The following is a 23,392-nucleotide window of genomic DNA, read 5'->3' on the forward strand; positions in this document are numbered from 1 at the left end:
TATGGTGGTGAGTGAGAGAAAAAAGTCCTAGGGCACTGGTAATGAAGAACAACTGTTAAGAACTATGATAAGGCCCTCAGTCGTTATGTGTTCACAGCAATTATGAAGCCATTAGTAATTTGTACTTCAGCATGGAACCATGAATTTTTAGAGAAAGTGTGGTTATATTACTTAGCAATCAAGTGATAAAGGAAGCAGGAAGATGTATAGAGTGAAGTGCTCCGTTAATAGTAGGAAGAAGTATGGCAGAGGATTTAGGAACATCTGGGACATTTTTCTGCAGGCTACAGTATGTGTTACAATCCAGGGAGTAACTCAGGTAACTGGAGGCCACCCATATTGGACGGTGATGCTATCCTCTAACCTAACTCTATTGGACCTCACTGACAGGTGGTCGTGGATTGCCGGATGCTAGGCTTCACCTGTAGCTGCCATGTTTGAAAGGGCGAGTTAAGCCCGCCCTAGCTCCAGTGCAGTCAGGTGTTCAGATGTGACAAGACCACGACGACCGCCAAAGATAGGTCCAAGAGGAGAATCTGACTAAACTAATAAACCCCAGCTATAAAAGGATAATGCGGAAGTACAAATCCTATTGTTACACAAGTATGGGAAAAATGGATAAATACACACAGGTGTAGCGAAACAATGATAAAGTAAATACAGCGACTCCATCGAACCAAAGAAAAGCGACTCTATCACAACCAAAACCAAGCGACCTCGTCACAAACAGTACAGTTGTTCTTTGCACAACTTTAAGGGGTTTAACCCCACACAAACCAAAAGGAGGAATAATGCCCAACTTCCGCTAGGGCAACTGACATGCAAGTAAGGCAACCTAACTGCAGCCTCAGGCTACTCACGACACCAGGAAGAAGAAAGAAGATAGTAATCACAAGGTGTTCACAAGTAGGCTCACACAGATAGGAAGCAGCAGCACGTCCCTACAGCAATCCTGCATAAGGCAGATGATGATTATCACCGGTATCTGTCTTCCTGTCTGGACTCCTTAAAAGGAGTCCCTCACCAATAGAATCCAATGCTGCAGCCCTGCCCTCTAATTACAAGTGAGGGCGGCTATGTGAAGAATAACAGCGGTGTCCTGGCTGCTTAGTAACAGCCAGGACAAGCCATAATGCTGCCCGGTGCCCAAGGGTTGCCTAGCAACCGGCCGGGAGTTCCTGTGAACTCCCGGGAGCGGCGTGCTGGGCTGGTTGCTAGGCAACCCAAACTGTCTGGTGCACAGACACCGGGGACCCAGATGCCGGCTCGCCTGCCCGCCTGCCCAGGACCACCGGGCGGACCTCCGAAGCCAGGTACTGGACGCCGGGGACCCTGTGCATTCACTGGATCTGGACCGATCCGTGCACCCATGGGTCCCTGGGTCCCAACAGTATCAGTGTCAATACCTACTTGGTGGCTGCTTCACCCTCATCAACAAGTTGTAGAAATGGGTTGGTAGTAGTAGAGAGTGTTAGGAACAAGTGAAGTTTTTTTTAAGAGTAGGGGAGTCAAGATTATATTTGAAGGTGAGGAAGACAGTGTCTGATGAGAGGGAGAGATTAAGGAGGTGGGCAGATGGAAAAAGGTAGTGGAGAAAGCAGGAGGGGATAGGGTTTAGTGATTAATGGTGGTTGGGTTGAGGGGCTCGATGAGGACTATTACTTAATCTCAAGACACATGGAAAAAAGAAGTCATAGTTGTCAAAATGGATGGGGAGGGGTGGTTAGGGAAAAAGAGGTGAGATAGCTAGGGTCTATTACAAATGTAGTACAGAAAAAGGAAATGTGCCAGCGCTGGCTGAACAATTAGAAAGACCAGACGGTATCTCAAAAAATGTAACAATTTATTATAGACATATAAAAACAATCAAACAATCAAGAAAAATAATAATAAAACACACATTAAATAAAATAAAATAAAAATGAGCACAGGATGCTTTTGCTAATGAATTGCGGAGCTCCACAGGTGTGGAATTCTTGTGAAATAAAGTTATAGTTATATTAACATCTGTTGTTCTCTGGTGTAAGGGTTGTGGGCACCAGGAAAGGAGTGATGATGAAGTCCCATGTGTTGGTTCCCTGATTAGGGATACAGGCAATTCTCCCTATTTGGCGTCTTCTCCGATTATTTTTTACAGACGATGGGGACGGCCATGGGGACCAGGTTCGCGCCCAGTTAAGCAAACCTTTACATGGGTGAGGTGGAGGAGACCCCTGTGTGGGGGAGCAGCTGGGAGGCGGACCTGGTCTTCTATGGCCGTTACATCGATGATTTGATTATTATTTGGGATGGGGACATGCACTCAGCCTCACAATTTGTTTGTTCACTTAATTCCGACCCTTATAATTTATCCTTCACTCATACTTTCAATAAGACCTCTGTGGACTTCCTGGACGCCACTCTCGAGATCTGTCAAGATAAAATTATTTCTTCAAACTACATCAAACCAGTAAATACAAATTCATATATTCATTATAAAAGTACACATCACATCCCTTGGAAAACCAACATCCCCAAGGGACAATTCATGCGTCTCCGCCGCAACTGTACAAACACAGATAAATTCATCTGTCAGGCTCAAACTTTATCCACGTCCTTCCGTGATAGAGAATATCCGGAAGACTTGATACAGAATGCCTTTAGTCAAGTCTTGGGAATGGAAAGAAACACCTTACTGAAGCCCAAAAATCCAAATTGTTAGAAGAATCAGGGAGGAAGAGAGATTGCATTTATAAGTAAATTCAATAGCTGTGCAAAAGATATAAAAAACATAGTTCGTCGCAACTATAGAGTATTGTTACAAGATAAAATATTGTCTAACATTATCCCCAAACAACCCGTTGTAATTTATAAAAAGAATAAGACACTCAAAACTATATTAGCACCTAGTCATCTATCAAAAAACAAACCCGACACTATTAATAGAACAGAGGACCGTATGTCATGGCTCCCTAACAAACCAAAGGGTTTTTTTTTAAATGTGGGAAGAACAAATGTACCATGTGTAATCATGTTCCTAAAAATAATACACCGGTGATTATATCACCATCGGAACCCCCTTTAGTATCAAAAAGTTTTATGAACTGTGATTCTACATACATTATTTATCTATTGAAATGTAGTTGCAACCTGTCTTATATTGGTAGAACGACTAGGAATATACATACTAGATTTATGGAACACAGGAGAAATATCCTGAAGGGTTACATGCAACATAGCGTGTCTCGCCATTTCAAAGTTGAACATTCATCAGACCCCACTTGTTTAAAAATCATAGGTCTTGAACATGTTGCATCCACAGCACGAGGAGGAGACAGATACAACCTATTATGTAAAATAGAAGTGTATTGGACTCTAAGATTTAACTCCCTCCACCCAGAGGGTCTAAACGAGACAATAGAATTGAACTCTGTCCTCTAGACTTCTGTTCTCCTTTTAGAATATGATATACATATGTTTCTGATTGTATCTTTGATTTATCCCTTTTTTCTATAAACTTAAACATAAACTATAAGTAAAAAAATCGATATATATATACTTTTTGATCCATTGTACTTATCCATCGTATAGAATATCTATGTGTATATATAACATCCATTCTACTATTTCATTGTTGTATGTTCTACTATATCTATTATCAACATTGTTGTAATGAAACATAATTTTTTGTTCTTTAACTTTATCAAGCCATTCTGTATCCAACATAATGGAGTCATCTATGGTCCGTGTCCTGAATCCCTCGTGGTGGATTATGTCTCCGGGTGGTGTGGTTTTTCACGCCACAGCTTGCGTTCCATCCTGTTGCCTGGCAGCGGGTGGACCGCTGACGAGCGTGCTCCACGTGACCGAGCTCGCGGCGGTCCCCTTGTCTGACTGGACGGCGGGCGGGACACAGGCTCAGATGCAGGGCGGCGCCACATGACGCGACACGTGCTGCGTCATGGAGGCGCTGTTACCTAGCAACGCGGCAGACGCTGGCGGGGACGCGTGAGTGGATCTTACCGCCCGGACCGCCGATACCGGCAATCAGCGACGGGTGGGGGTCCCCCGCGCACCCCAGTCAGCACAGGAGCGTACCATACACTCCACAAATAATTTAGGATGACCCTATATATGTTCGATCACTGCATGTTTTTTATCCTCATATGTCACTATGCTTTGGGTCATGTGACCGAAAGGTCAAAGTTTAATGCTTCGAAATTTATATACACTTTAAAGGTGTCTAAAAATGTTCATAATATCCTCAGACTGCCTCCTATATTATTAGATTATATAACTATCCAGACGGTTCTCTTTTTAGTATATTTCAACTGTGATTTTAATGTGTCAATGGTTTTTTTTTGTTTTTTTTAAACCTGAGCACCTATGCACAGATGCATCTAATGAGCAATTAGCTCTTTGCTATATAAACTGAGCCCAGAGCTCACCTCACACACTTGCTCCTGAGGAAGCCGGACAGTAAACATCCGGGGAAACCCATTGAGCTATTTGAAAGAAAGACCATCTCTCATCTTTACAAGTGATGTCCCTTCTCCCACAGACGTCCATCTTCTCCTAAATTTCATTTGGATTAAAAATCGTTTATGGATTTGTTTTTATATGTCTATAATAAATTGTTAAATTTTTTGAGATACCGTCTGGTCTTTCTAATTGTTCAGCCAGCGCTGGCACATTTCCTTTTTCTGTACTACAAATACTTTGGGCTTGACAACCCAGTGCCAGCAGCTGTTGATAGCGCACCACCCACCTTGTTTCTATTACAAATGTGATGTTCTGACATATGGAACCATTTTTGCATGCAAAATAGGTTGCAAAGATAAGGACGAATAGTGAGGTTTGGATGGGAAGAGGAGGACAATGACAATGATGATTTTAGAGATAAAAAGGGCAGCACTGTAGAATACATAATTTTGAAAGGGAAGACATTTTCTTTAGAGCATTATTACTGCTGCTCAAAGGAACATGAACAATTTTCCAGATATCTGGTGAATTTGGAATGTCAGAGTTGAGGGGTTGATATGCAAATATGAATGGTGAATTAAGGTAAATAACACCCATTTGGCACATCTAGTCTGCCACCTCAAACTGTATTTGATCTTCATTTATTTGTAAGGATATCCTTATATGCTTATGCACTACTGTCTTAGGAAGGTATTCAATCAATGATTCTGACTGTTGGTACATCCCAACAGTCAGAACTGAAATGTCAGTTCTTCCAACAGTAACTAGACATCCAGAATTCAATGTTCTGGCTGTCGAGTGATGGAAAGTCCATGTATTTGCAACAAAGCGCCCGCTTTGTCGAAAAACAGCTGCAGATTTGACAATCCGCAGCCGTTTCTGACAATACAGACTCACATTCACAGGGAGGCAGGCATGTAGAACGTGAGACCTGGCCAGGATTGAATACCTTGAGACATTGAATATCCCCATTAAGGCCCATACACACTTGAAGATTTTCATTTCAAAAGACTTTGCCAAAATCTTTGATAGCTATATCTTTCACCAAAGTAGTGCGTACACACTGAGCTATTTTCCCCAAAGAGCGAGAGATTTTCAGGAGGCGAAAGACTTTGCTGAAAATCTTTCATTATAAATGGGCTGGGTTTGAATTCCAAGGGTTCCATATATATACAGTATATAGGTGGCAGTGGGCATATAAATATATAAACATTGGTGGGCAGTGTTGGCACTAATGTATGCATTGCTGGCACAGACCAGCAATATATACGTTACCGCCAACACTGCCCACCAATGTTTATATATTTATATGCCCACTGCCACAAATGTATATTTATTTAAATGACCCCCCCCATGTGCCCCTGGAGCGACTCGGAGGCCATCACCGCATCACCCTCCAGCCCCTTCCCTCCCTCGGAGAGATGTGGCCGCATAATTTCCCCGTGGAGCAACGCGGCAACCCCCACCCCCAGTGTAGTGGGTAAGCGCCAAAGCGCCCTCCCTCCCCGCCTGGGGCACCCCGTGCCCTACACTATCCATGGCCGTCCCCAGCAGATAGCGACGCACACAGCTGCCCACCAATGTATTTAAATGCACCAACAATATATTATTATATATATATATATATATATATATATATATATATATATATATATATTAATATATTATATATATATATATATAATATATATATGGGATGCAGTTAAGATCCCGGTGGTCGAGATCCTGGCGTTCAGAATCCCGACGCCGGAATCCCGACCGCCGAAATCCCGACCGCCGAAATCCCGAATAATGAAGAATAATTTAGTGTGCCGAGCGTAGCGAGGCATCAGGCCCGCTGCGTGGCGAGCACAGCGAGCCCGCAAGGGGGGCGATCCACGTCCCCCCCTTGTCGGGATTTCGGCGGTCGGGATTCTGAACGCCGGGATCCCGACCGCCGGGATTCAATACTGAATCCATATATATATATATATATAATAATATGTGTGTGTGTGTGTATATATATATATATATATATATATATATATATATATATATATACGCGAGCGAGGGACCGGCACACTCCACGGTAATAAAGACTGTAGCAGCTGGGTGCCTGCACCAAGGATAGATACTGTACGGGGGTGAGAGCGGCACTCGCAGCATAAGAATACACCATAAACTCTTAGGTTAAATCAGCGACGTTTCAACGTCTTTTATTAGACGTTTTCTTCAGGCTAATGCATATAGAAAATAACACTTACTTTATACACCGCCGTGCTCCACGTGAACTCCCGCCGTCCGGCTGCCGGGCGCGCTGGGAATGACGTCACAAAAGTGCTACCATCACCAAGGAAACTATTAAACAAAAGCAACAGACATTAATGAATGAATGAAGTATATACAACAGAGACAGAACATGCGGGTATTATTAATTACTTGTATCAGCATAATAAATGAAAGTTATATACGAATACTTAAACTCTTTTACCGCATAAGCACTTGACACAAACACACACTTCATGGAAAATGCCGCAATCCCGGCTGATCATTTTCTCGTAAGACAGCTAATCCCGGCCAGTTCATTAAGGCCCCTAGGTGCTAGGGTGTCTAAACGATGTATCCACCGGGATTCACATTTTAATAGCTGCAGACCCCGATTGCCACCACGCATATTTAAGGGAATATGATCAATCATCCTATACCTTAAAGAAGGCAAGGTGTGCTTTCTGGCGACAAAATGTTTGGGGACGGGGAGATCACATTTGCCACCCGCAAGTGCAGCCCGAATGGTTGACCTGTGGGTAGTGATTCGTTCTTTAAAACTCCTCTCGGTCTTGCCAATATATGACAAGCCGCAAGGACAAATTAACTGATATACAACGAATTTCGTTTGACATGACAAGGTATGGCGGATGGTGTACTTGGTGCCACGATGAGGGTGATAGAACGTGTTACCAGGGATCATACATGCACACACGGTGCAGGTACACCGGATGCAGCCTTTAGGAGGAGGTTTGGCTGGTAAATTGTATCCCGTGATATCTGTTTTAACCAAGATATCACGAAAATTGGGGCCACGTTTATAACAAGCCATCAACCTCGTATCCGGAATGTTGATACTGGGATCCGTTTTAACAATTGGCCATAATTTCTTGGATACTTTGTTAATAATCGGGCTCTCCTTAGAAAATGTAGTTACCCAAGGGATAATATTTGGGGAGGGAGAGTGAATCTTAGGGGCCAGAAGTTGCTCACGGGGAACCAATGCTACCCGGTTCTTGGCTGTTAGCAAATCATGCAATTTGTACCCTCTCACCAGGAATTTATCGATCAATCTATCGATCTGGACCTCTGCTTCAGCAGGGTCTGAAATGATGCGCTTAACACGCACCATTTGTGAGTACGGCAAGCCTTTGATTAGACTAGAAGGGTGGCAACTAGAGCCATGAAGCAAATTATTTCTATCTGTGTCTTTTTGAAATAAAGATGTAGAAATTAACCCATTAGACATGGATACCGACACATCCAGAAAGCTGATGCGATTTTGGTCATAAGACATGGTTAGTTTCACGGGGCTTGTACCAGCATTGTGATTACTGATATGCGCTGTCAAATCAGAAATGGGTCCTGCCCAAACCACAAAGAGATCGTCAATAAATCTTCTATATAGCGCAGGTCTGGCGTGGTTATCCAAACCTTTGACAAGGCACCCACTATTGTTCTTGATTTATGCCCCCCTGTGCCCTAGCAGGAGAAGTGTGCATTCCATTTTGTGTGTGTATACGTGAACATCGGTGATTGTTGTACTTGGTACATAGATATCACTGTGTATGCACTGAACAAACCCCGACATGGAGAATGAAGCAAGTTCCTCTGGCTATATCCACCCAACCTACCCTATTGGAGATACAAATAGTTTTACATCAACCGAAGCTGAAGCAATTTTACGTGGATCTGAGCTAAATGACCTGCTTGAACCACCTTCCATTGACACCTTGTATCACGATCTGTTGAAACATAAGAAAAAGGAGATTGACCTTTTATTTCATGCAATGACCCTAAGTGATTACTATCGCGCCATGAAGATTCCACGTGGACTACGTATAAGAAATGCCCCCATGTTGGGCAAAAAAGATCCCACATTCTGTAGAAAGTGGGTTGCCACATTGAACAAGTGTTCATTTGATTTGATGTTGCTTATCATCGATTTCACATCTCGTGAGGCGGCGTCACTTAAGGTCAAGATCGAGCAATTCGAACATATCCATAAACCTACTTTGATTGCTGATCCAGACACTAAATGGTTGGAGAAATTAGCAGGACAAATTACAACTTACAAAAGAGAACTCACTCGATTTAAGAAGGAGAAACGCGAAAAAGTCGACGCTGATTATGAGGGCAATACTGTCTACTCGTGGACCGCCCCGAATAGAAATGATCGACGACCGTTTTTCAGACAAAATAGGTACCGCGGTTATGTCACCTCAGATCAGTCATCAGACAATTATTCGTCCAATAGTGACACAGACACCGTACCGCATAGAGGCAGAGGTAGAGGTCGTGGACGTCGACAGCCAACCGGCCCTTTAGCGGTGACGACCCGCCAGCGACACATAGAAGGCGCCGGCGATTCACAAGGAGGGGCCGCCAGTGGCAGAGAAAAGCCAACTGGCAAAAAACCCCCGATACCAACCAGAATCTAGTAGTTAACTTGTCCTCCTATATATTGTCTGACCAAGAAAATGCCATCCTTTCAAAGGGATTATCTTTTGTTCCTTCGTTGCGAATGGATTCTCTCGACTGGCAAGCTGAACAATATTCATTATGCCGTCTACTTAAACTTAAGGAACATTTTGCGTTTTCTTCACAAGTTGAGACGAGCCCTCATAATGTTATACCCCCCCAGCTCAGTAAACTCCTGCCTAGATCTACCTTTGATCCTCAGCTCAATAACCCTTCAATTAAGACCTATATGCGCCTATTGGACACACAGGTTGATCAATCTCTTTCTCGATCACCTATCCAGCACTCCAACTTATCTGCAGCTGAGCGCAAAATTCTTAAACAACTTGCTGATAACAAAGAGTTGATTTTTCGACCCGCAGATAAGGGAGGGGCTCTTGTCATTATGGACTTTCAGTATTACAAGACCGAACTTGATCAGCAACTTTCGGATGCTGCTACATACAAAAGACTCATGTATGATCCAACCTCTGAATTCCGCAAGGAGCTGTATTTATTGCTTAAACGAGCCGTGGACACTAACATCATTGAACAATCATTAATGACTGCATTGATCCCTGATCATCCGGTAGTACCAGTCATATATAGCATTCCAAAAATTCATAAATCATTGTCTCAACCACCGGGCCGGCCCATTATCGCCGCCAGACAATCTTTGTTACAGCATGCATCGGTGTATATTGATGCACTTTTGCAGCCCTTTATCATACGCCAACCATACTATTTGTTGGATACTACTTCATTTTTGATGTCTTTGTTGGAATTGCCTTTGTTGGAGGGAGAAATTTGGTTGGTTACTTTGGACGTGAAGAGCCTTTATACCATAATTCCGCATGCAGCGGGTATGGAGGCTGTTCGCGTCTTTTTAATGCAACAGAATGATTATTCAGGTCCCGATATTGATTTTTTGCTGTCTTTATTGCATTTTGTACTGGTTAAAAATTACTTTATCCATGATGGCAAGTTCTGGTTACAGTTAAACGGCTGCTCAATGGGCAGTAATGCCGCTCCGGCATACGCCAATATTTATATGTTTTTCATTGAGAAACTTTTATTTTTTCAGGATCCGTTTATTTCAACCAGAATCTTGCTATATAGAAGATTTATTGACGATCTCTTTGTGGTTTGGGCAGGACCCATTTCTGATTTGACAGCGCATATCAGTAATCACAATGCTGGTACAAGCCCCGTGAAACTAACCATGTCTTATGACCAAAATCGCATCAGCTTTCTGGATGTGTCGGTATCCATGTCTAATGGGTTAATTTCTACATCTTTATTTCAAAAAGACACAGATAGAAATAATTTGCTTCATGGCTCTAGTTGCCACCCTTCTAGTCTAATCAAAGGCTTGCCGTACTCACAAATGGTGCGTGTTAAGCGCATCATTTCAGACCCTGCTGAAGCAGAGGTCCAGATCGATAGATTGATCGATAAATTCCTGGTGAGAGGGTACAAATTGCATGATTTGCTAACAGCCAAGAACCGGGTAGCATTGGTTCCCCGTGAGCAACTTCTGGCCCCTAAGATTCACTCTCCCTCCCCAAATATTATCCCTTGGGTAACTACATTTTCTAAGGAGAGCCCGATTATTAACAAAGTATCCAAGAAATTATGGCCAATTGTTAAAACGGATCCCAGTATCAACATTCCGGATACGAGGTTGATGGCTTGTTATAAACGTGGCCCCAATTTTCGTGATATCTTGGTTAAAACAGATATCACGGGATACAATTTACCAGCCAAACCTCCTCCTAAAGGCTGCATCCGGTGTACCTGCACCGTGTGTGCATGTATGATCCCTGGTAACACGTTCTATCACCCTCATCGTGGCACCAAGTACACCATCCGCCATACCTTGTCATGTCAAACGAAATTCGTTGTATATCAGTTAATTTGTCCTTGCGGCTTGTCATATATTGGCAAGACCGAGAGGAGTTTTAAAGAACGAATCACTACCCACAGGTCAACCATTCGGGCTGCACTTGCGGGTGGCAAATGTGATCTCCCCGTCCCCAAACATTTTGTCGCCAGAAAGCACACCTTGCCTTCTTTAAGGTATAGGATGATTGATCATATTCCCTTAAATATGCGTGGTGGCAATCGGGGTCTGCAGCTATTAAAATGTGAATCCCGGTGGATACATCGTTTAGACACCCTAGCACCTAGGGGCCTTAATGAACTGGCCGGGATTAGCTGTCTTACGAGAAAATGATCAGCCGGGATTGCGGCATTTTCCATGAAGTGTGTGTTTGTGTCAAGTGCTTATGCGGTAAAAGAGTTTAAGTATTCGTATATAACTTTCATTTATTATGCTGATACAAGTAATTAATAATACCCGCATGTTCTGTCTCTGTTGTATATACTTCATTCATTCATTAATGTCTGTTGCTTTTGTTTAATAGTTTCCTTGGTGATGGTAGCACTTTTGTGACGTCATTCCCAGCGCGCCCGGCAGCCGGACGGCGGGAGTTCACGTGGAGCACGGCGGTGTATAAAGTAAGTGTTATTTTCTATATGCATTAGCCTGAAGAAAACGTCTAATAAAAGACGTTGAAACGTCGCTGATTTAACCTAAGAGTTTATGGTGTATTCTTATGCTGCGAGTGCCGCTCTCACCCCCGTACAGTATATATATATATATATATATATATATATATATATAATATGTGTATATATATATATATATATATATATATATTTTATATATATATATATATATATTTTATATATATATATATATATATATATAAAAATATATATATATATATATTATATAGGTGCATTTAATGAACACATTGGTGGCAGTGGGCACAATAATATAAACATTGGTGGCCAGCAGGGTGTTAGCACGGAGCAGTGCTGTCTGCTCCGTGTGTTTAGCCAGGCTGGGGGCGGGGCTAGCCTGGCCGGGGAGCAGGGCTCTGCAGCAGCAGCAGCAGCATCCATCCAGCCGGCCAGCCAGACGGAGCACAGGGTGAGTATGACAGGCGAGGGGGCGAGGGGGCGGGGGGCGGTCCGCGGGGCTGAAAGTGGTTAATCTTTCAGCCCGGCAGGCGTACACACATGGCGATGATGGATGGAAAACCATCCATCATCGCCACATCTGCTGGTAAAACCAGCAGATGACCCACTTTCCTAGCGATGATGCGGGAGCGCGCATCATCGCTAGTCGGCAATCTTCGGGGCATACACACTGGGCGATTTTCGGACGAAAATCGCTCAAAACGGCTGTTTTGAGCGATTTTCAGCTGAAAATCGTTAAGTGTGTATGGGCCTTTAGCCTCAACAACCTCTGAAGGGAGGCTATTCCACTTGTCCACTACAGTTTCTGTGAATAAAATATTTCCTTAGATTTCACTTGAACCAAACTCCCTCCAGTTTTCAGTTCTGTCCTTGTGTTTACCTCCTGGACCTTGTTAAAACCCTAGACATATTTGAAAGTTTCTGTCCTGTCTCCTCTTTCAATTCTCTGCTCCAAACTATACATATTGAGATTGTTTTGTCTTTCCTGGCAAGTTTTGTGATGTAGGCCATTTACCATTTTAGTTTCCCTTCTTGTACCATGTCTAATGGATTTCTATCCTTCTGGAAATACAGTATGACCTACAGAACTGGACACATTATTCTAGATGGGTTGTACCAATGACATATACAGTAGCTTTATTACTATTTTATTTTTGCTGTAGATTCCGCTCCCGATGCAACCAAGCATCTGACTTGCCTTAATCATTGCTGTTTTACATTTCTTACCTGTCTTGAAGTCACATGAAATAGTGACTTCTAGATCCCTTTGCTCCTCAAAAGTTCACAACATGGTGAAATTAATATACTGTATTTAGCCTTGGAATTTTTTAGATTGTCATTAAACTGTAATTGCAATACTATTGCATATTCCTCTAGTCCACCTAGATCATCAATAATTAGTTTTACCCCTCCTGGTGTTTCTACCCTTTTGTATATTTTTGTATCATCTACATATTTTCCCTTCAATGTTTTATTCACATTGACACACAGTAGTGTCCCTTATTCAAATGATATCACTCAGTAGTGCCACTTATTCACATTGCATCACTCAGTAATGCCCCTTATGCACATTATACTATACAATAGTATTCTTTATACCACACAGTTGTGTCAATTATGCACAATGCACACAGTAATAATGCCCTTTAAAAACAATGCACACACAAGTTATATCCCTTATGCACATAATGCCCATAGAACTACCACTTATACACATAATTCCACCATGTTACCCAACATTTTAACCTCTGGTGGGGACCAATTTTTTTGTAAACAGATTTGGATTTCCAGAGGGCACATGACTACATTCATGGAGCATGGCCAGTGCTCTTAGAGCTGTTGGTCATACCTCTAACTCCTCTGTCTATGGGAATGTGCACAGTGCCTATTCACTGCTGTCAGAGCAGCGAGTGACAGGGGGGTCTCGGGAACTGCCCCTCTTCACACAGAAACACTGTGGGACACAGCTGCCCATGGGTGGGATGCAGGATAGTCACAAAAGTTTGTGACTGTCCCTTGAAAATGGGCACAGCTTGGAGGTACCCATGGGCATTCCAGGAACACTCTAATGTTCCCCCTGCATTACTTCCCGTTTATGAGTAACATACATGCACACGTTAGGGGAGAAATAACAGATTTGGACTTAGAACTAGATTCTTTCTACTATAATTGTGGTTATCTTGCACTATTTCCAAGAAAATAATGGTTGTCTGAACTTGATCATCTTGAGATATATGGTACAGTTGTTGAATTATTTACCTTTTTTTTGTACAATCTAAGTTTACCTTTTTTTTTTTTATATATTTTTATTATGCATTATTAAAAAAGACAATACATTTACACATAAACATTACACATTCACAATTAGCTTTCTCGTTAAAAAAAGAAGAAGAAAAAGTACCAACAGAGCACAGTTGTAGTATATGATCATGAACATAGTTACCAATACACGCTCATAGTGTGTCCCTCTGACTCTGTAGAGAGGACCTTGCTCACAAATTACATATTCAGAATAAGCATTATAGTATACCTGAGGACTGGTCATGGCGAGATCTTTTACCTATATATTAGAAAAAACTCTGCTTTACTTCCATTCAATAGGGGAAAAGCAGATCCTAATTTTTTCCAGTACTTGCCGGGAGAGGGTTAGTATAAAATCTCCCCAGTTCTCAAGGAATATATCCTGATCTTTCTTTTTTTGAATGGAAGCTTCTACCCAATCCATTAGGAATATATCATATATTTTTTCCAAAAACAGTTTCATAGATGGAGGCTGGGGCTGGATCCACATCTGCAGAATGGTTTTCTTTGCTGCAGCAGATATAGCCAACATGACTTTTTCATTGACCCTTCTATTCCTATTTGGTCTATCACAGGGTTTTATGCTTAAAATGGCCCAATGTGCCGTTATTTGAAAATCACTCTGTATGTATGTTGTAATAAACCGTTCTACATTCTTCCAGAAGTAAAGAACCTTTGGACAGCTCCAGAGGCAGTGGACCAGATTTGCTCCACCCAGCCCACACTTCAGGCATTTACTGTCATTGGACAATCCAATCTTTTTTCTCCTATTTGGAGATAAATAGGCCCTATGATAGATCTTTAAAAATAGCTCTATATATGTTGGCATAGGTAATATCTTGCAGATGGAACCCAAATAGGCATAAAGATCCTCCTCCGTTAGGTCTGTAAACACCTCGGACCATCTGCTTATACCTGTTTTCACCACCTTATCTTTAGTCAAGGTTCTGAAAAAATTGTAATAAAAGGAGAGGGCTTTTCTCCGAAAGTGTGGGCTAAGTAGCTGTTTATTCAGTTCGTAAGTTTACCTTTTAACATTGCTACTTCCAGAAACAATGTGTCAAATAAATGTCAGTAAGTGTGCAGAAATCAGTATGAAAAGAATATTCTCCTTGATTTAATTTTTGACATAATGAAAAATGTTTATTTTTATTTAAAATTTTCCATTCATTTCTCAATTTGTTATTTTGCATTTTAGTGTATTTTCTACTCTGATATATTCTAAGAGTGAAAGTGCTCATTTCTAACACGTATGTAGTATGCCCATTATGTTATTATTTCTTTAATGTATTCACCAGTTGTTTATAGATTAATTACAGAAACCATTACAATAAAAAGTCGTCAATCGAAAAGTCAGTTAAAATAATTTATTGATACTGTATACTTAGTTAGCAGCAACAGTCTGGTCTAACCAGGATCTAAGAACTGTCACACGGGCATATACTCCAGGAGAGGAAGCAGAGCAGGTAGAGCTTCCCCAGGAGACAATTCCAGCCAATGTCCAAGCACCATTTCTCTGGCACACAAGAGGTCCACCAGAATCTCCCTAAAATGAGTTACAAGAAATTACATTAAGTCCATGGATGTCAATATCTTGCTACATGCAGTATGATACCATGTTTAAAGGTGTTGATTGATATTAAACACAATGTCAAAATGGCCTACTGTGATATTAACAATTGTCAGATCTTGTCCTGAGCTTAAACTCAAAGCATGACTCTTTTCTAATTTAGCCTTTTATGTAGCAAAATAAAATAAGAGCTATTAGTGAGGACAGCAGAACACCAAATATGCATAAAAAAAGAACAGCTCACTGTCAATAAATGATTTTACATATTATACAGTATATTAAAATCTTTATCATACCATGCAGGATGAGGCACCGGAGGCTCCAGCACAGATCATGGTGGCTTGGATTCTTGTTCCCCAGTATCTCTGACATTCAGTGTTGGTCAAAAGAGGAAGTGCCACCTGCTGCAGTTTGCTTGGAGTGTTTTGTGCTAAAAAACATAAATGTACGTACAGTAAACAAATGTTTAAAAAAAAATGTATCACAACATTATCAACATACAGTACAGAACAATGGGCCTTATGTTGGTTCATTCTTTCTGACAAAATCCTTCTTAGATTGGCAAAACCATGTGCACTGCAGGTGGGGCAGATGTAACATGTGCAGAGAGAATTAGATTTGGGTGGGGTTTTACTTCAAAGTGAGATCTATATTGCAGTGTAAAAATAAAGCAGCCAGTATTTACCCTGCACAGAAACAAAATAACTCACCCAAATCTATTTCTCTCTGCACATTTTACATCTGCCCCCCCTGCAGTGCACATGGTTTTGTCCATCTAAGAAGGATTTTGTCAGAAAGAATGAACCAAAATAAGGCCCAATTTGATACCCATATCAGCAATGCATCAAATTGCTCCATTCTTATTTGCTCAATCAATATACTGTAGATGTACATTGGCTATTCCATTGTAAGCCAGCTACAGTATATTTATAATAAGTACTCTACTAATATTAATAATATTACAATAATAATACAGTATATTTATAACAAGTACTCTACTAAAAATCTCAGCAGCTTATAGTAATGTTATAAAAAGAGCTGAAAGGTTTGGTTTATAATAAGGTTGTATGTAAATATACAAATTAAAAACATTAATAGTCTCCATTTTACGTTTAGAAAACTAATTTGATTAAATAAAAATACTTGAAAAATTAAATTGCATAAAACAATATATTTTTACATTTTTCTAAATTAATATTTTACTTTTCATACTTATTAATTAGTTTTGTCAGTGGAATTGTATTTGATAGAGAAAAAGACGAAAGATCTACATGACTTACTTGCAGCATTTACGTAACCCCATCCAGTAGTAACACATCTCTCTCCTCCATTGTAAACATCACTGGATACAGCAAGACACACTGGAGACACTCTAGTGTTGAGAGTAGCTGTACTGGTTAGTTTCAAAAGAGTGATATCGTTGGCGGTGGTCAGGGAACTGTAGCTGGGGTGTCTGAAGACCTGTTAACATTAAAAAATGTATTTTTATAAAAATATATTTTTCATCAAGTAACATTATGATGTAAATTCAACAAAGGACTCCATTTAATAACAATACATACCAATGGCCATATGGCATATTTATTGGAACATTACAATGTTACTAATGAATATTCTGCCAGCATTTACCAAGACATACTGATGACGTCATTAATGTCCTTCTTATCATCAGCATCCTCCACTCTGTTGCTAACAGGCTACCACTACAACTGTTGCATAAGCAATGGAATTCTGTGTTTGAGTATTTTGTAACATTCATCTGCAAATGTGCCAGCAAATTATAGTTGTTAATTAAATCATTACATTTTGTTGATTGTAATGAGTTGTCTGACTTTTTGTTTATTTACTGTATTTATCATATTTAACTTACCCTGGAAATAGTTTTAGTTTGAATGGGCTCAGCACTGGAAGAACGATCGTATTCCCCCAGAATCACACGGTGGGCAGTTCTGTGTGTAATAAAATATTGTATTGTGATCAGGTTGTTGTGCTGTCTGAATTGTGTCTCTGCAAAGTTACTACAGATTTTTTATAGTTACTGCTATATTTTTTAATTTTTTTACAAGAAATCAGTTACTTTATGCATACTTTATATGTTAAGAAAAATATTAGGAATTTTTTTTTTAATTATTAATATTCAATAAAAATAAAGAGCTAGTTAATAAAAAAGTAAAAATAAAATAGTAACACAATAAAGGACTTGACAATACCATTAATAATTTCAATGCTTTGTAGTACTGTACAATACCATATTCAAGCAAATCTTAACACCCCCATTCCCACACAAACCCAGAGTTGGCTTGATCTTGAGTTATACACAAAGAATATTTATGCAAATGGGGGATGTTTTTGAACTGCACATGCTCCTACAATATTTTGCTAAAACTTTGCACAGTGAATTCAATCCATAGTAGTGATCGAGTTGCATTGTCTCAGATATTCATTGGAAATGTTATAAGTATTCCTCGGTGGTGATTGGAAGGTGACTATTCAGATGTACTGTCTTACGGGCATGTTATGGAAGTGTTGCATGAATATTGCCACTGGTTATAAACTCAGATGCTTAAACTCCTATGTTGAAGGTCCTACTCTAATGTAGAATCTGCACATAGTATGGAGATGGTACTGTCTATCAATGCACTAAAGGCAGGGTTTAAAGTGGTCCTGCAGAGGTGTTGAAACTTATTTCCCCTTCCACGGCACCCTCCCCCTTCCCCATTAGGCAGAGCTCAGGCCAGTGCCAGAGTTTTAGGTACCCCCTGCAAATGACAAAATGTGTGCCCTACCTCCCATACTTTATAAAGGGACAGTGGTCTCACAAGGAAGGGGGTCACACAATAGTACCCACAATTTAAATTATGCCACAGTGTCACAAATAATATTCACATTACACCACATGTAGTGCCCCTGATTTATATAACACAACATAGTAGTGACCCTTATTCACATTATGATACACAGTTATATATGCACTTCTACAGTATATATGTATGCCACACAGTAGTGTCACTTACAAAAACTGTCCACAGTAGTAATGCCACTTATACACATATGCCTTATACACATGTCCCTCTAGCAGCACCATGCCAAGCTTCTTCGTCTCCTGGCGGTGATGCCATGACATAACATATGTCATGCCAGAAAAAAAAAATTCTGTTGGAATTGCTGCGCATTGGCTGTATTGGAGGTGGAACTGAGTTCCCCCTACCATTATAAATGGTGGAACTCAGGTCCACCCAGCTCCCATCCACTTTAATCCCTGACTAAAGGATTTTTGCATGTAAAGATGGACAATTTAAGAGCCTCAGTCTTTGCATATGCAGACTTATGATTGTACACATTGAGAAAGTTTTTCTTTACTAGAACTAACATATTGTTGCTGATGTGACTATGTGACTATGCCAAAAGATGCTAAAGTGGTCTCAGCAGAATCTGCCCCTGTGTATGCTTCTAAACATGTTTCCTTATTTCAGCAGTAACATCAAGAGCATAATACTTACGTGACACCACAGTGAGCAGCAGTGACAACCCAGAGAGTGTTGATCAGAGAACCACCACAGAAATGGAACCCAGTGCTGTCCTACAGATATATATATATACAAAAACCATCACTTTTTTGTGCAATGCGATTTACTGTCTTCATTTGTAGATTATTTCGAAATACAATGGTGAGTATTTGTGCCTGCTCTATGGTTGGCCATCAAAAAAGAGTGACCATTTATGTAAAACCATTGTAGGTTTCCCCATCAAAGAATGTCTATGTTTGTGCTTGAAAGTGGGAATGGGGTGGGGCTAAGTGGTGTGCTTGCTAAAAAAAACAATATATACAGGGAGTGGCCCTAGACAGCAAGTTCTATGTAATGAGATGATCTACCTTGCTGAGGCCTCCAGTATTAGACAAAAAGAGAAAAAAACATACAGATGAACAATTCAAACATAACAAATTAGAGTTGTAAAACATTTTGCAATAAACATTGTTTTTTGCATAATTTTAGCCAGGTTTATGGACTTGACTTACATCTGGCAGGCTTGCAATGGATGTTGTCTTTATTCTTTGATAAGTATGAAATACTCCTGCTTACTTGTGTATTCCCCACCGCATGGACTTTGAAATGTTTTGACTAAGCCTCCTTGTCTTTAAATGACTTTTTTCTACATAAAAACTTTTTTCTTGGATAAAATCTCTTTGCTGGTGTGCCAGTTTATGATTATATATATATATATATATATATATATATATATATATATATATAAATATATATATATATGTATATAGATACAGAAGTACCAACACACTCGCCATTCCTAAGAATGGGGTGCAAACAGCACCCACTTCCCAGGATGGGGTGCATTGGCCTGTGACCAAACACTCTAGTAAATACAAACACAGGGGGCCAAGCACTCACTACAACAAACTAACTCACCTTAACATTCAAATAATCAATTAAATAAATAATGGTGAAATGGGGTCCCTTGGCGATGGGCTGCAAGCTTAAATGCATTGATCAATACATGAACTAAAACCCCATTATTTATTTAATTGATTATTTGAATGTTAAGGTGAGTTAGTTTGTTGTAGTGAGTGCTGGGCCCCCTGTGTTTGTATATATATGTGTATATATATATATATATATATATATATATATATATATATATATATGTTTGTGTGTGTGTGTGTGTATTTATATATATATATATATATATATGTGTGTGTGTATATATATATATATATATATATATATATATAGATATATATATATATATATATATATATATGTGTGTCCAAGAGACCGCACAGTCCACAGCAGCTATGCAGAGGAAATTGGCTGGGTGCCTGCACAGAGGGATAGCATACTTGGTGGGGATGGAGCGGCACTCTCAGCAGCCTGAAGAAAATGCCCAAATAAAGGATGTTGCTCCATCCCCACCAAGTATATATATATATATATATATATATATATATATATATATATTACACACACACACATATATTTAGAAAGAATAAGAGAAAGAAAGACAATTGGTGCAGAATATACTGTAAAATAATTTGAATTATATGGCAATCCTTAATAAATAGGTAATAAGGTAGGACCCATAATTTTATATAATATGTCAGCTGTGAGGTGATTTATGGCTTCTTGGGGCCTCCTCTATAGCACTATTGTTTTTTGTACAGTATGTTACTTTTTATACAATGCTTTTTTTTTCACACAATTATCTTTAACTTCTTTAACACTTCTAACATATGCAGTAGCTGCTTTTATCACTTTTTAACACTTCGCTTGATCCTATAGTGTAATGCCTTGGGGAGGATTGGCTGGGCATTTTGGTGGTGTCCCGTGTCCTAGACTTGAATTACAATATTAGGTACTTACCCTTATGATGTTACCTGGCTGTGGTGGGCAAGTCAATAACCCTGGCCAAAAAAACTCTATTTATTGCTAAATGTGTTACAAATATAATCATTACTGATTGAATATTTCACCTGCATGATGCTTAGCAAAAATAGTTGGTCTAGTATATTTTGTTGCAGTTATTTGCTATAAAAATACTATAGATAAATATATAATAACATTTCCTTTAATTAATACTGGCAACACACATTATTTATTTTGTCTCATATTGCATAATAAAATTATTTATGTACAAGCAAATCTGTCTATTTGTGATTTTTGGTGAATTTTTTCAGTGATAATATCTAAATAAATTTATTTATCTGCCTGTAAAAATGAATAAAAAATGTCCCAGTGCTTCTATTTTGGAATACATAACTTTATAAAATAACCAATATTTAGGAATATTTTTTTTATATGAAATGTAAAGATGAAATCATACCCCCTTTATATTGTAAAAGTGGGGTTGGATGTAATACATTGCGAGTCTGTCAGCCGTTTGGGCTGCTGGACAAACACAGATTTTTTTTTTAAATGGAAAGTCATTCACAATGTATGTTTTTTCCTTGCAAAGGTCACTGGACTTGAACTGCATTACATCCAGCCCATGGTCACTACTTTTTATTATTTGAAGCCACTGTCCTGACACGCACGCAGTGTCTGCTTTGGATATGAAAAACAGGTATTTGCTACGAAAGCCTAATCATTTGTAGGTTAATTAACATTTGTATGTTACCTGCAGAGACACTTGCCATGGCCAAGACCCAGAAACTGCATTCTCACCATTAACGATCCTGGCATATCCGGAGATAACAGGTCTGACGCTTGGCACACCACAGCCTAATGGATTATAATTCAGTAGGTATACATGTAAGGATTAATTAGAGTACACATAAAATGCTAATGCAGACTTGATATTACTTACCATGAGTAGCCCCTAGAAGAGCAAGGCAGGACAAAAACCAAAGAATTGCCATAGTGATTTACTTCTTTAAGGTAAGTGGGCTATGGAAAGGTTTGTTTGGTTTATATAGCTTCAAATAACCAATCAATAACCAATCAAATGAAAGCTCTATATATAAAAGATAGTGTATACATTTTTAAACTATGTTATCAAAAGACCTTGAATTGCACTAGAATATTTAATCAGCTGTACACACAGGAAACTTGTTGGTGAAAACTGGTGATACTCTGAGAAGAGGAAATTATTTGTCAGCATGCAAATCTATCTTTATATATAACTGTATAATACTAGTTATAACCTTGTCTACTGAAAAAATAACTATAGTGTATGCAAATTGTCTAAATTAATCTATACCAAATTCACAGATACCTTTAACTCACAATAGGGAAAATTACATTCATGAATGAATTCAATATTTTAATCACAGATGCAAGGTACTCAGAATGGCTGTTCACTCAGAACAGATCCATTACACCACCTTGATGCATTTATTCACTTTCTACATATTTGTAATGCATATGCACCCACATCATATGGATGGAAATGTTAATATTTGCTTGGAATCATACTTTATCTCATCTAAGTGGCTGAATTGGCCCTTTTCATCTACTTGTGCAAGTAGCTGTTGGAGATGGAGCAGGGCAATTTACCATAATAAGCCATGTGACATCATGATGTCACACAGATTGAAGAGGAGCATTATTCTCATTGTTTTGGAGTCAGTTATATTGTCTAGCTTTAATATTGTTGTAACCCCTTTTTACGCCTTAGTGTCACCCCTTTGGGGTAATATGTCTGTTTTACACAGTGCCTCCACCCGAACTGTTGGAACCACCCTAATGAGTGGTACAGGGTAGGCTCGGGAATACCCTCTGCTTTTCAGTTAATATATACTATCAGAGAATGTAGTGCTTCTCCCAATGATTGTTTTCTTCTTATATCAACAGGTGTTACCTTCCAGATGTGCTAGTTTATCCCTGGAATGTGATCTGGATGCTCTCCATCAGGCAATCAAGGTAAGTACACTTAACACACTCATGAAGTTTGATTTTGTTTACTTATAGCCCATATAGGCCGCTTACTTTACAGATAAACAAATGGCAATAATAGTTTACATATTCCTAACATTAAGTTTCACTATAATAACTTAGCCCCCTATATGGGTAATCAGGCTGGGTGGTATTAACAACTGTCACTTTGACAGGGTGTTATCAATACACCGCCCAGTTCAGCATACCTTAGACATGCAGTATACCATATACCCTTAGCAATACATCTATGCCTTATTATGCAATAAAGTTGCTTACATTTAAATACACTTATTGACACAGCTTTTCGGTACAATAACGTAAACAGTAGAGAACTGGGGGTCATATTCAGTTTTGTCCTAATATTGTCTCTTTAGCTCACTGGACTCCCCAGTAGTTAGAAGCAATTGTTGGCAGTATATGG

The 23,392-nt window shown here is 39.6% G+C and overlaps 1 protein-coding gene across 1 annotated transcript; it reads right to left on the reverse strand.

Annotated features, from left to right (window-relative positions):
• Nucleotides 1–15,397: 15,397 nt before the first annotated feature.
• Nucleotides 15,398–21,953, reverse strand: LOC146079559 (chymotrypsinogen A-like). The gene is made up of 7 exons (XM_083186288.1): nucleotides 21,902–21,953; nucleotides 21,713–21,816; nucleotides 19,084–19,163; nucleotides 17,454–17,532; nucleotides 16,864–17,044; nucleotides 15,880–16,013; nucleotides 15,398–15,559 (listed from the first exon to the last, which is right to left on the reverse strand). The coding sequence occupies exons 1-7, from the start codon at nucleotides 21,951–21,953 to the stop codon at nucleotides 15,398–15,400; spliced, it is 792 nt and encodes a 263-aa protein (XP_083042414.1).
• Between the last annotated feature and the right edge of the window lie 1,439 nt (nucleotides 21,954–23,392).

Source organism: Crinia signifera, chromosome 5 (genome assembly GCF_055691185.1).
Source record: "Crinia signifera chromosome 5, ASM5569118v1, whole genome shotgun sequence".
Taxonomy (NCBI): domain Eukaryota; kingdom Metazoa; phylum Chordata; class Amphibia; order Anura; family Myobatrachidae; genus Crinia; species Crinia signifera.